General features: G+C 41.3%; 1 protein-coding gene across 2 annotated transcripts in view; it reads left to right on the forward strand.

Annotated features, from left to right (window-relative positions):
- Window positions 1–435: 435 nt before the first annotated feature.
- The window catches only part of tbc1d22a (TBC1 domain family, member 22a), a 198895-nt gene continuing 184067 nt past the window's right edge, over window positions 436–15263 (forward strand). For both annotated transcript variants that reach the window (XM_049567332.1, XM_049567331.1), the window contains exons 1-5: window positions 436–630; window positions 1105–1161; window positions 3102–3285; window positions 5280–5529; window positions 13190–13372. In XM_049567332.1, the coding sequence (XP_049423289.1) occupies window positions 569–630; window positions 1105–1161; window positions 3102–3285; window positions 5280–5529; window positions 13190–13372 (736 nt within the window). In that variant the 5' untranslated portion in view covers window positions 436–568. The remainder of the gene's footprint in view (window positions 631–1104; window positions 1162–3101; window positions 3286–5279; window positions 5530–13189; window positions 13373–15263) is intronic.

A 15263-nucleotide genomic window follows, 5' to 3' on the forward strand; every position in this document is an offset into this window, starting at 1 on the left:
TTGGTAAACCGTGCAGTCAGTAATGATCATTGCATCAATCAACACAAAAATGTATTACAAAAGAAAAAGAAATGATATTCTGTAAACACACCATCTTTTAAATATGGTGTCTGAATAATGATAATATTAATGTATGAAAACAGTATATAAACAATTCAAAACAACAGTCAACCATTACTATAACTATAAATAAATCATCTTATATTATATCTATAAACTGTAATACAAATGGTAGTACTTTTCCCTCCCTGCCTGTGGTCCTGATGCTGATGGTCTTTTGATTGACACACAGCTTTTCTGTCAACAAAGCAAAGACAGGGAGGCCGTGACGTCGACAGCTTCCAGTGCCACCTAACAGCGGATCTCACTTGTGATTGGCTCACAGCAAGGAAGTGTCGGCCCAGCCAATCACAGCGCCGTTTGCTTGCCGATTAGGCAGTATCAACATGGCAGCTTTCTGAGTTTTGGAGGAGGGTGTCTGGTGTAAATAAACACAAATTTCACGTTTTACAGCCAACGACAGCGTTCGCGTGTTCGTGTTTAGGACTGGTCGGGCCACGGAGGGAAAATGTCGAATGACGGGAATAAAAAACAGTTCTGGAAAAGAAACGCAGCGAAGGTTCCTGGCAGGTGAGTGACGTGTTCCCTCCTGTTGGCTAGCTTAGCGTAGCTAGCCTCACTCAACTGACGCTGCACTGTTGAGCTTCTAACGCAACTTTGACTTTCACTGACGGACCTTCAGTATTGCACAAAGTTTGCGAGTTTCACCACTTGTAACGTGCCAATTAGCTGTAGTAAATTAGTCTCATAGACACAGTTTACGCCTGCTGCTAGGTGGCTAAGAGCTACGTGGCTAACAGCAGCTAGCAGATGAGCAATTTACCAGCACCGCAGTTACATAGTTGTAAGTAATGATACAGTGACTATTTTATATTACGGAGTAGCTGCGGTTTTACAGCAAATTAAAGTCGTTTCTATCACACTTAGTCACAGTGTTATAGTATGAACTGACACTGATTTGGGTGAGACGAAGATAACATGGCTAGCTTGACAGCCAGCTATCAATTAGCTCATTCATTGACACTCTCTTCTTCACTTCCTCAGCATTCAGCATGTGTATGGCGCACAACATCCACCTTTCGACCCGCTCCTCCATGCCAAGTAAGTTAAATTTACTTTGTCAATTTTGGCAAATAGCCTGTGATGCTACTTTAGTAGTTTGGAGAGGTGTGACACTTTTGCTACGTGGTATTTAAGTTTCTGTGCTGATGCTAACTGTTTCCTTCAGTTGCTAAACAACACGATACCTTAGCAGAAGTTGTGGCTCTCCTCTGTGATTGCTCCCAGATGTCTTTTAAAGCCTGATAACATGCATTAAGTATGCATGAAACTTAAACAGTGGGTGGAAATACCCCCCTTTATCTTGAGAGATTAGTTTTGAAAAACAAACAAGTTTAACTGGTGTGTATCAGATTAAGGGTTCTCTTCCTCTTTCAGTGGGAAGTGGATGTTTTGTTGTCAACAAGTTTAATATTGCAATGATAACCAGATGTAAAAACCACATTTAAAGACCTTTATTGAACCTGTAGTCCCCTAGTATAAACCAGAGTACATCAGAACAAGTCAGGACCTCATATACTGATTTGGAGACATTCAAGAGATATTCAAACATCAAAACAAGGCAGAAAGTTTTAAATGTATCCACCGATCCACACACACTGATGACGGAAACTGCTGCTGCTACTGTAAAACATGTCATACCTCCAGCCATTTCAGGAATGTGGGAGTGTGTGTTTTGCAACTTGACAGCTGAGACTCCAGCTGTGACATCATGCTTTGGGAGGTGGCTGTAATTGCAACGTGCTTAAATGTGTGAAACGGCATCATATTTGTCTCGCAGTATAATTCTTGTAACGTGTATGACCTGTTCTGTCTGCAGTGTCTATGGGCGTGCACCTGCTGGACAGTCTAGTTGTTAGATGGCTGGGTTGGCAGCGTAAAGGACACAAGATATGCTTTCAGTTAGTTTTAATGTAATTAATTTGAAAAGTTTGTAATCATATGCAGTAAAAATGCATTATGTTACATGATTTAAAGATCTAGGACTATCTAGTATCTAGTATTTCAGGACTACAGGGCACCTAAACAGGTCTGGGGGTTATGAAAATATGGTAATGAGTGAATGTTTGATTGAATTTATTTATTATTAAGAAAAAGAGTGCTGGACTTAGCAGTAAATATTTAATACACAAGTAAAAAATGACTAAGAAAAAAGTAGAATCTTGAAATGTAAAGTGGAGAGATAACTTTTTTTAAATTAAACATCACAGTTTACTTCTGAATAGGAATTATTTTTGACTTTTTGGACTGCACCTGTAATTTTACTCACACACACACACACACACACGCACAGCAAGAAAAACAGCCTATTAATCTGTAAAAATCCTTTTATTTCCTCCGACTGATGTTTAATCATGTAGATTTCCACAGAGGGTTGAATTCAATTTGCTTGTTTTTTTTTTTTGGCAGGTATATTATGTTCAGACTTTCTCTTTTCTTCCACGTTATGATGGAAGTAAGCTAATATGGACAAGTCTCCCTCTTTATTATGGTAATCGTTGTCTTTGTAAGAAATCAGAGCTTTCCCTCCCCCTTCCCCCCCCCCCACGATAAGGAAAGGTTGACTTTAATTGAATTCTCTTTTTCTGCCGCATTTTTCGTTCCGCCTGAATGAAACGGTGTCCTTGCAGCACAAAGACAGCAACTGGGAAAAATTTGTCTTTTGAACATGACCAGATTCGGCCTCGTTAGGTGTTAGAGACCTTCTTTTGATTCAAGTGCTTAAAATTAAGAGTGTGTTCTTTTATTTCTTTGCTCACCTGTCAGTGTGAAAATGATTCACTTATCATCTCTGTCTTTCCCCCCTTATCGTCACTGTGGTTATTTACTTTATCTCTTTCTTTTTTCTCTCCTTTGCTGCCTGTTCACCACTTCTGTTTTTTCCCCCTCCCCACTCCTCCTCACCTTTTCACTTAAATTCTTTAATCTTATCCATTTCCCCTTATCTCCTCTGTTTTGTCGGCCCTGTCTTTGTCCTCCAGCCTGATTAAAGCAGGGAACAAACCTCCTCCGGCCACACCAGGCAAACCCAAGAAGGCCACCACTTTCCAGGAGTTTGAGAGCATCACAAGTGACGCCTGGGATGTTGGAGATGATGACGACGAGCTGCTGGCCATGGCTGCACAGAACCTAAACATTGAGGTTGTCATGGAGACAGCCAATAAGGTGACCAACCACATACAATGGCGCCCAAGTCTGACACACATGTTTTTTTTGGCCACAAAGGCTTGGTTGACATACATCTCGGAGTCTTGGCACTTCTCAAACAACGTCCAGTTCAACTACATGTTCAAGAGAGAGAAGTATGTTTTCCTGACAGTTTAATGAAACCTAAACACCCTCAGTAATGTTTTTTGGAAGGACTTAAATGAAGTTTAGGTGACTAAAAGTACCATTTTAATTGTCTGTATGATGCACTGCTTCACTTTTAAGATAGGTGCAAAGTATAGCGTTGGTCATTTATTCGATGCAACAAGGAGAATTATGTTTAAACCCGTGGGTTCCAAACCTCATCACTTTAGTGTATTTATTGGTGGTATTGATAATTATTAAGGCAAAAGAATGCTGTTGATGTTAATCAGCTAGTGATGCACAGGTTGACCCACAACCCAAGGACCTGAGGGCGTGGGTGCGGCTGAGTTGACTGCAAAGTTTGGGCAGGTGAAAAAGTGACAAAGCAGCGCTCTGGTTAGTAAGCTGTCAACAAGTTACATAAAGATTACATGCATTAGTCCACCTCCTACCTTTTTTCCCTTTCTATGGCCCTCTTTCTCTCTCAAACATACACACACCTTGGAGATTGCAGCAGTGCTCAGTCCTTTTCTCAGTCCTGACAGTGCACTTCTGTAAGGCATGAAGCTGGCGGTTTGTGGGTTAGATTCGGGTGGTTGATAAATCTTACCTACAATAAATGAAATTAGTGGGCCAAAACAAACTTCCTGTTGTGCTGCTGAGTTTTGCATCCGCCTGCTCCAAGAATTGTATCCATGTGGGAGGATGTAAAAGCCTTACCAGAGTGTCTGCAGGTCCTTAAAAAGGTCCTTGAAGTGTCTCAAATTCAATTTTATAAGTAATTAAATAGTGTTAAATTTGAATGTATGATGTCTTTTTTAAATTTTTTTTTAAAAAGAAATGTTTTTGGGCATTTTTAGCCTTTAATGGATAGGACAGCCAGGTATGAAGGGGGGAGAGAGAGAGGGAATGACATGCAGCAAAGGGCCACAGGCTGGACTCGAACCCGGGCCGCTGCAGCAACAGCCTTGTACATGGGGCGCCTGCTCTATCCACTAAGCCACCGATGCCCTGAATGTATGATGTCTTACTTGCGACAAGGAATTGATCGAATATCATTTATGCATCTTTGCATTTATTTCAGTCAGAATGAGTCATGCTCCTCTGTATGAAAGTTTACATTTCTGATGTTACAAATCTTTAAACCTACTACTGAACCTAATACTGTCTTTTTACTTTATACTTCCACTTACCTGTTGGCAAAAGGTATATAAATCTAACTCACTGTAATAACTATATTCCTGCATATAACCTGCCTCTGCATGGGAACATACCTGCAGTGCTTAATTAAGACATAGATGGTTCATCTAAAAATCAAATTTAGTTAAAAATGATTGTGATAAGGTATTACAGAGAATTCAGTTTAAGAGTCTGATACCTGTAGACACCCTGCTTATGAAAAGAAATTATATACTGCTGTACTGATATGTGGGTTCTGTACATCTTCACTCATTTTGTTGACACAACTAGTTTTTGCCTTTTCTCCGAAATTACATTTCCTGGGAAACAGGAAATAGTTTGGATGTGTTCGTCTGGGATTACAGTTTCTTGGGATTAAACCCAAGGATACACCTATTTTTGGGGCGTCGGTGGCTTAGTGGATAGAGCAGGTGCCCCATGTACAAGGCTGTTGCCGCAGCCGGTTCGAATCCAGCCTGTGGCCCTTTGCTGCATGTCATTCCCTCTCTCTGTCTCCCCCTTTCATGCTTACCTGTCCTGTCCATTAAAGGCAAAATGCCCCAAAAATATCTTAAAAAAAGAGAGAGAATTGCACACTTTTGTAATATTTTATCTGGAGTTTAACAGGAGTTATGAACAAAACCTAAGGCTCAGCAGTGACCCACCGTGTGCTTCTGCCACCCCAACAGGTCATCGAGAATCACAGCAAGCAGCAGGAGAGACAGAGGCAGGATGACACGACAGAGCTGGAGCAGAGGGAAGAGGACACACAGGAGGAGGTGGCAGAGGACGAGGAGGAGGACGAGGAGGATGAGGAGGACAGGGTGGGGGAAGGAGACGTGACCAGCCCAGAGGTCTCGTTTGCCTCCCAGAGCAGCCCTTACACTGATGGCCGCCTTGTAAAGTCCCAAAGCGAAGCTCCAATTGGGTCACCCAAAGGTTAGTGAACACCATTGCTCAGTGTCCAAAAAAGTTTCCTGGCTCACCTGCATACTAAAAACGAGACTGCTTTTACTTTTAGTGCGCCAGTGTCTGGGAATATTTTAAAAAGGCACACTGAACTCTCTTTAAAAGCAGAAGGCAGTTCTCTACAATCACCCCATACCTGCCGCCTTATTGTTCCTATGTATTCAGGATTTTAGTGATCACTTTTAAAAGTTCTACAAGCATATTTTTTACATTTATTCACTCTGGTTTCACAGCTGCTTTGTGTCACCACACTCGAATAGTACCAAGTTTCATCAGAAGCATCCAAACAGCAGCGAAATGAGGAGAAAATATTTGGCAGATGTTATCACTCAGTGGAGCAGTGCTACTGATAGACTGCCAATGCTGTGCTTTGATTGGACTTGCTTGTGGTATGCACAGTACGGTGCTCAGCATTGACACAGTCTCAGAACATGCACATACAGACGCCTTCGTAACAATTACATTCAGAGTTTTGGTAAAGGATACTCAGAAATGTTGCAAATGATACTTATTTATGAATATTAGGGGTTATTTATATCAGACTACCCTGCTGTCCTCTCTCATAATCAAAATCAAAACAAAGCAACAGAAGGAATACATTGTAGTGAAGAGCAATTTCTCATAATAATCCCTGAGGCATCTGTGTCGGCCCCTTCCTCACTTACCTTACTCTTACTCTTGTATATGAACATAAAGAGACACCCTCCCTCCAACTCCTCCTCTTCAGTTTTGGTCTATTTCCCCTGAACACCTTGTTTTAACCCTGTAATAACAACAACAACCTGTTTTTTTTAAGTCTTAGTACAGATTTGTCTTATGTACACAGGTATACATGATTAACATTGACAATAAGCTTATATATTTATGGAAAAAGTACACCCTTAAATGGAATGAATGAATGAATATATCACAGTAAAATTGTGTTGAAAGAAATAACAAGATGTTTTATAATAATAAGAATAAAACACATCATTAAAGTGCACTTCTCTAAATCAAGTTAGTTACAACAAAGCCTAACAAAACAGGGTTTTCCCTGGGTTTTTTCGAGACCAAGGTGGCAAAGGCCTGTGGCGGGGGCATCTTGACAGCTGTACTTTTAGATACGGTCCCCCCCCGTATTAATTATGAAAGGAGGCCCCCACATGGTTGAGCTTTACACTGCTGACTTGTATAATCAGAACAGACATGTCCAGCCTTCTATGATTATATTTACCCTTTACAGCAGGCACATCCTGACAGCTGAGAATATTACTGTCAGGTATTGTCCCCCCTCTATTAAATATGAAAGGAGATGTCTGATCTGATGATACAAGTCAGCGGTCCTGAAGTGTGTGTTTCTCTTCTATAATACACATTCTGCATCTTGGATAGGGATGGGAATTGAAAGGATTTGATATCAATGCCATTATTGATTCTGCTTATTGATCCGATTCTTTATCGATTCCCTTATCGATTCCTCCTGTGAATTTTCTGTGTAGAAAAAGTGGACCTTGCAGGTTTTTGGTGTCAACAACATAAATTTTATTGAGTTTCTATTCTAAACAAGAGATAAGTGCTAAGTAAGTAAGTAAACAAAATATGAAATTGGTCCACTGCTATCATCTAAAATGGAACAAATGAAAGAATATTTGTGCAGCATTTGTTTTCATCTACGTCAAATAATGTTACAGAATCTGTTAGTGTTGTCACGGTACCATAATTGGGACCCACGGTATACCAGTGAAAGTATCACGGTTGTGAGTATTATCACGATACCACAGCAAAAATGAGGCAGATGTACCTTTTGTCATTTATAAAAAGATATATCACTTTTCTATAATACATCAATGATATTTCAATGGAATAAATTATTTATTGACTTATTCATACTTCAAAAACAGCATCAATAAGTGATGAACATAGGGGGGATAGAAATAAAATAAATAAATAAAATAAAAATCAACCAGCCACCCTCCTCCCCTTCATAAGTAAAGAGCAGTCCCTTCATAAGTTAAGAACAGTCCCTAAAGTGCTGTGAGGTTTGTGGACTGTTACCTGCCACAAAGAGAGAAATGTGAACGGCTTGTTTCTCCTCTGACACGTCAAATACCTGTGTGCCGCCACAGCTTGGCTGTTCAGGTACTTTTGGGCAGTCATGACACCAAGAAGAGGAAATTATTGGACCCGGAGCCAGGCTTCTCAGTCGCTGGTAAGCTGTTATCTTGCGCCCCAGAGCACTATGGCCTCCGCATTTGACAGGAATACGTATTCCTGTCCGTGCCTGTGTCTGTGACCCCCGTTCAACCCACAACCAGCAGGATTCGCCTTTCGTTTCTGCTGCTGGTTGAAATCTGTACTCACACAGCGTGCCAAATGATGTATTTTGCTCGCACAGAACTATTTTTAGTCGCAAATGCGAGTAACGTTAAAATGCTGGCACAGTAGAGCCCTGTAGTGGAAAAGAAATCACTGTAGCATTGGTGGTGTTTCTGCCCTTGCGTGTAATTACGGTGCTACATAAATTGCACGTCATGCTATTGTGATGAGTGAATGTCATGAGTCTTTTTTGGTGAAGTGAAGCCAAGCTTTCGACTGCTTCTGTCTCTCCACCATTACATCTTCTTTGTTGTTGAACATACTGCTGACTGACGAGCGTGACATGCGTCATCAACGTAAAGATTTGGCGTAATGAAAAGAATCGATAAGGGAGTCGTTAAGCATAAAAGCTAATGATGTCGATGAATTGAACCAGTTGGAACCGGTTCTTAACAGGAACTGGTTCTCGATTCCCATTCCTAATCTCGGAGGCGATGTCATTCCACATACGGGCTTCCTTTGCCTTTCAAACGGGTAGAGCTCCGTGGGAAACAGTAGGAGAGACACAGCCCGAGGGGGAACCGGGACCTGACACAACACCGAAGGGAGAAGCAGGTCCGTGGAGCTGTGCGCCGGATGGAAAAGCAATCGTGTCGCACTGAATGCGCGCCGCTACGGCATCACTTTGGGTTGTGAGCGCACATGACGCGCGTCTACATTGAAAGTAATGGGCTTTTGCACGCAAAAGATGCTACATTTGAACGCCCCCCATGTACACACACACACACGCTTTAACCAAAGCGGCAGCCAAAATCACCCAGGCGGCCCGACCTTTGTCTTAGATAGGCAGGGAAAAACCTGCAAAAAGATTCATACTGACTTTACAAAATGAAATTCCAGGATTTTCAAGTATGTTTTCTAGCATTACTTTCTCATTTTCAAGGACTTCACTCAAATCAAGAAAACTTTCAATCTAATTTTTGTCAAACATAAATAAATCATTTGATCAATGTCTTTCTTTTCAGTAAAGGGTTACTTTTTACACATAAAGAAAAAAGGACCAGTTGTCTTTAAAATTGAAGTGCCTGAAAGTAGTGCAAGGAAACAATACCAGCAGGAAGTTTCACTTCAGTTTTCTGCAGAACTATAACATGGGTGCTAAAGAGAAAGGAGAACAAATCTCGGTGAAAAGCCGTCTCATTAAGTCAAGTCATGTTAAGTTTAGCCATGGCAACTCAAGCCTACTGGTTTTGCCAGGGTTGTAAGGGTGGAGCAAGAAAAATTAAAGCTTGTTAACGTTCATATTAGTGCTGCCAGAATACTGGAATTTCTAACTTTGATACAATACAGCCTGTAAATATCAAGATAGGAGTTTTTGTCAGTATCGTCCAGCCCTACGGCTTTGTGTCATGGCTCCTCCATGTGTCACTGTTCAAACCTCGTCCAAGTGTCACATGTTTTTTTTTACCCAAAATCAGCACTATAAAGCCGTACCCAGTTCTTGTGTGAAGCATTTCATCCTCTTCCTTGTAAACACATAGAAGAGGAGAGTTGTAAAGAAACGGTCTTACCTTTGTGTATAGATTATAACATCAACAGCAACAGCAGCAGACGCTTTACATCGTAAATGTCTGGCTAACTAATGTCCTGTCTGGCTGGTCATCTGCCGGTCTGCCGGGTGTCTGCCATTCCGTCTGTTGCCTTGTTTAGATAAAGATAACACGGAGCCTGTTGCCTTCAGGCTATACCTCTCATCTCCTCAGAGAAGACAATGCACAAACTTGCATGCGCTGCCATGTCATGTATGGATACAGTGAAATGGGAGATGACACCTTTTGCACCTTAAGTGAGCATGTTGCAAAACACCAAAGCTTCTATATATTTATATAAACCTTCGTACATGCACAGTCAGTGTGCTTGACAGGTGGGCAAACACCTTGACACGCACAGTTACAGTAAGGCTGACTGCTGGTTTGCTGTGTCTCGTTTTTTTGTAGTTTTTTTTCTTTCTGTGTTTTGGTCTTTTTCTCTTCTTCTGTTGTGTGTGCAAGATGACAGCAAGGAACAGCGTCAACACACTTGCCCCAGTCTAATTAGATAATGGCACACAGCACAGCTTTCATTAGTGAGGCCCAGACTCTCTCCATATAATTCTACATTATGTACTCATACTTGGCACTGACCATCCCAGTCGTCTTGGTGAAGAGAGCAAGGGACACACAAACACAGTTGCACAGCTGGTGGTCACTGGACTCTAAGGAAGAACGCTCTGTTTGTGTACTTTCATGTAGGTGTTTATCTTTCCCTACTTGTTATAACTGATGCGGTGTACTGTGACTGACAAGTGGACATTACTAACTTCCTCTGTCTTGGCTTTGTCTTTTACAGTCCCTTAAAAGTTAAAAGTTATTAAATGGACTATAAAACGGGCTTATTGTTAAAATCGCACAAAAGGTTCCACCACAAAGAAGCTTTGATAATCTTTTTTAATTTTTGTAAGTGCAAATAAAGCAGTTGAGCACAGATTTGTAGCCTTTTATTTGTACTTGTAAAAACTGAAAAGGATATTAAAATCGGCAGCATTCCAGTTTGCTTAATTGCCATGGAGTGCATGTGTGAGTCTTCACACAGTAGATGTGTCGTGGTTTGCCGTGGCACCGAGAAAATGCTGGCAGCGCTGTTCACAGGGATCTTTATGAACCTTTGCTCAGTGTCTAGTGCGACAGAAGGAGCATCCGTCTCCACATTGAAGTCCCGACCTCACCAGCTTGTTCATAACTCGTCTGTGTGGTGCCACTGTTTGGTTCTCTGTCTCGTTCTGTCTTATTTTAGCACATCTGGGGGAACATGTGGCGCTCAGCAGACTGAATTAATGTGTTTGTCTACCCGTTATAAAGGCTTTGCAGTTAAATTAGAAATTTTGCAGCAACCACAATTACTGCCGTCCTGGAGGCTCGTTGCAAAACAAGCCAGTAACAGTAACTACATTCATCATCACCTGGGTAGAACCATATAAAAATACTAGAGGACAGTAGTCACATCTGTTTCTTAATTGAGATTACTGTGGCATGATGTAATTTCATGGTCTTTTTCCCCGCATTCCTACTCTTAAATTCTTTTTTTAATTAAGTTTACAATTCTGTTTCAAAAAATATCAGCTCACTCAACATAAAAATGCAGTTTTTCACCTGAACTTGGGTAACCAGCTAACTAGTGAGCACGCTGACATGGAAGTTGCTGTGCACAGCAGTTACTGTGTAGGTGCTAATCACTGCTCGCTGCATACGGTCACCTTTACTGCTGGATTTAAAGCCAGTTAGTGTAAGTCGTGCACAATTCTGCCTCTACATTAAGAGGCTAATCAAAGTTTAATACAGCATTACAAAATCTTACAGAATCAAGGGAATGCTTTGTTCAGAGGAAGCTGGGCTCAGTAATGCTGGGCCTTTTGGACTGTCAAGTGTTCTGGGTGAAGTTTGGTAAATCAGATTTTTAGCTATGTGAGCGGTATGGGTCAGGGGATGTCAGTGTTGGTTTGTCCGTTGCTCAACTGGTCAACCCACCACTTTGGTCCAGGCGGAAATATCTGTACAGTTTATTGGATGGGTCAAGAGTACAACATTATATCAGTTCTTTGGACAATGATATCACAAAGTCTGCCATTATTTCAATTCAGTTTTATTTTATTTTGTTTTATTTTATTTTGATATTAATATGAATATTAATTTTAATTTAATTTAATTTTTTTTTTTTTTTAAGATTTTTTTTGGGGCATTTTTTTGCCTTCAATGGACAGGACAGTTAAGTGTGAAAGAGGGAGAGAGAGAGAGAGGGAGAGGGGGGATGACATGCAGCAAAGGGCCACAGGCTGGAGTCGAACCCGGGCCGCTGCGGCAACAGCCTTGTACATGGGGCGCCTTCTCTACCACTAAGCCACCGACGCCCCTAATTTAATTTAATTTAATTTAATTTAATTTAATTTAATTTAATTCAATTATATTCATCCTATTCAATCCAGGGGCTTGTGGTCGATATGAGACAATATCAGTAAATGTCCTGATTGTTTTTATCTTGAATACGTGCTGTCATCTGTCTGCTGCAAGGCTGCTAGCACTGAATATTAAGGAAGGAGTTGGGATTTGATGGAAATGGTGACACAGATGCTTTGGGAATTTCAAAATAAAGGCAGATCTTTAAGATGGCAATATGTATTGATGTTTTTACTGAGCATCAATGATATTACATTGTTGATTACTGAAATCGACACATTGATCCAGAGCGATTTATTGTTTCACTTCCAGTCATGAGCTGCAATGATTAATAGATTAATCAATTAGTTCTAAACTTGTAAGTTAATTGGCAATAGTTTGATAATTGATTAATCAGTTTGAGTTGTTTTTCCGTTAAAAAGATACTCGGTTTGCTTAAATGCTATATCGTAGGCAACTGGACTTCTAGAGTTTCATGAAGACATTTCACCTCTTATCCAAGAGGCTTCTTCAGTTCTTCAGAACGGCCTCTTTGATGAGAGGCGAAACGTCTTTAAAAACCCAAGCAAGTCCAGCTGGCTACAATATAGCACTAAGATTATCGTGACCTGGATGACAGAATCTTGAACCACGACTCAAAGTTCTCTGATTTCAGCTTCCTGTATGAATATTTCCTGGCGTCTTTACCCCTATGACAGTAAACTAAATATCTTTGGGTTATGGATAAAGCAAGAGACTTGATAGAATAATCACTAGCCTATTTGTAGTCCTGGATGGATTGCCATGAAATTTGGTGCACATGTCAGCTCCTCAGAATGAATTGTAACCACTTTGGTGAAACCTTGACTTTTTGTCTTGAGTCATCATCAGGTCAAAATTTTAATTTGTCCAACACTTGAGGTTATGGCCAAACATCAGATAAACTAATGACCTTTCCATCAACCTCAGCTGCACCTTGGGTTACTGATAGCAAGTGTTAGCGTGCTAAAACACAGAGCTGAGATATGATGAACATTGTACTTGCTTACAATCAGCATTCAGCTCAAAGCTCTGCTGTAACTAAGCAGCCTCATAGAGCTGCTGCAGACTCTTTGTCTTTCTTTTCACTGACATTTAAAGTTGTTAATTATATGGTTTGCTTAATAGCTTTCAAGCAGGTACTATGTAAACAGGAAAACATCAGTCTCCAACATTGCATTGTTAACATATATTTACAGATGTTCTTATCAGTTTGCCAAATACATACAGGACTGGCCACATGGTCCTATCTGACAGCCCTCCATTTGTTGTGTGTGTGTGTGTTTCTGTACCCTTTGCCCTGTCTCAACTCTTTATCCTCTCACCAGATGCAGCAGGTGAGCACGCAGCCCTCCACAGACAGCGATCTCTACCCCACCGGCCGCCCGTCATCCCGTTAGTGGCTCGCATGGCTGACCAGAACACATCTGGCACCCCGGCCATGACCGAGAGGGAAGCGTCCCGTCTGGATAAGTTCAAACAGTTGTTGGCGGGGCCCAACACAGATCTGGGTAAGAGACACTCATCTAAAAGTCTTCATTTATCTGTCAGTGTGTGTTACAATCTGCGCTCTCTCACAGTCCACTTGTCTAACTCTTGCTCCGTCTCGCTCCACATTTCTCCGCTTTTGTCTAGTTCTGCCTTTTTTTTTCTCTCTTTTTGTTCTCTTAGCTCTTTAACTTTTTCATTTCCTTACGCACTTTTGCTACTCACTCTTAGTTTGCTCGCTCTCCGTCTGCCAGCTGTGCCGCGCTTTTAACGATGCTGTGAGGGGGAAAGTCATCCAGCCATCTGGACATGCAGATTACAAGGGGAAAAAATACCACCAACAACAAAAGCAAATGACAGGCCTTTGTTCTAACCAAACGACAGGCCTTTATTGTTTATCCAACCCCAGAGACTTTGTTTGCTAAAACTGCCACCCCAGTGGCCATGAAATCCTTGCAGACCTCCCTCTTTGCAGTTGACTTTGTGTCCTCTGAAACTAACTTTTGGCAACTGCTGCCACGCACCAACTTGTTGCATCAATCTCATAGTTTAAACTAGATTAACATCAAAGTGGTTATTAGACGTGTTTGCGAAATGAACCAGTCTGAGGATACATGCTGAATGTTAAGATCCAGCCAGTGACCAATCCATAATTTACAAACAGAATGTTATGTGATGATGAAACGCTAAGGCTTGCTGTTAAAGAGCAGCAGCTGCCATGAATCTTAAGAGTTTTTACATAGATTTTAAAGCTTGGAGCAAAGGTGGCAAAACAATGATTTTTAATGCTTATGGAGAAATCATATTTCACAGCAGCATCTGAAGTGCTGTCCAACACTTGAGGGGCAAAGGTCAACCCCTTATACAGGGAAAAAAGTATACAGATAGTGGCCTGGTGAAGAAGTCAGACATTTAAAGGTGCAGTGTAGGATTAAGTGGCGTCCAGTGGTGAAGTGCTGTTCCTCTTACGCTATTCCACTCATCCCAGACAGGCTGCTGTTGAGTGCTCACCTTTTTCTCTGATAACGTGAGAACCAGACCTACAGCTGCTTTTTACCGGTAGCCGAATTATCCAGAAAGGTCTTTTCATCTCCGAAACAAATGGACACGGTTATTTAACGTTGAATAAAGCAGTTTCATTTTAAAAATCAGTCAGTACATGCTCAGTTAAGTCAAGCTACGGGTACAACTCGACTAGGCCAATTAGTTGGACTGCTGTCCTTGTCCTGGTATACAAGCACAGGAGGTGGATCAATTTATTGACCAACTCCGCTACAGTAGGTGGCGATATGCCCCCTTTCAGCTTGTTAGTGTTGGACCTTTTTCCAGTTGACCTATTACATTACAGACAAACAAGTTAGCTACAATTAGCTAGCAGCAAACTGGTACCATGGTGGACAACTTTACAGCTCTGTACATTTCGTCCGTCCAAAGATACACATCTCTGAATGTAGATTTTGCCATGTTGTTACCAGCTTCTTCTTATGTTACGCATTTAATGCTATTCAACTTCTGGGTCAAAGCCCGGGGCAGAAACTGTGGAGCATGCGCAACGCACCTAGGCCAGTTTGGGTCCGTTTGACTGTTACATGCAGGAGTAATTCGACCCAGAATTGTATTATCTGGGTGCATTAGTCCGATGTTGAGAAAATTGATTTAGTATGATTTCAGTCACACTAACATTGTTACATGTATTTTAGAAGTCAGGTTTTTGTCGGACTAACACAATATATCTGTTTTCTCTAATGTCTTCTAAACGTACTGAGTGTTTCTCCAATGCTGTTAAGCTCATCATGGAGGGTTGCTAATTATATTGGCCGACACAACAATGCTAATTGCCCCATCTAGAGCCAGTGTTTGGTTTGTCTGTTCTGGGCTACTGTAGAGACACTGCAGTGCAACATGGTGGATTCC

Source organism: Epinephelus fuscoguttatus, linkage group LG22, assembly GCF_011397635.1.
Source record: "Epinephelus fuscoguttatus linkage group LG22, E.fuscoguttatus.final_Chr_v1".
NCBI lineage: Eukaryota > Metazoa > Chordata > Actinopteri > Perciformes > Serranidae > Epinephelus > Epinephelus fuscoguttatus.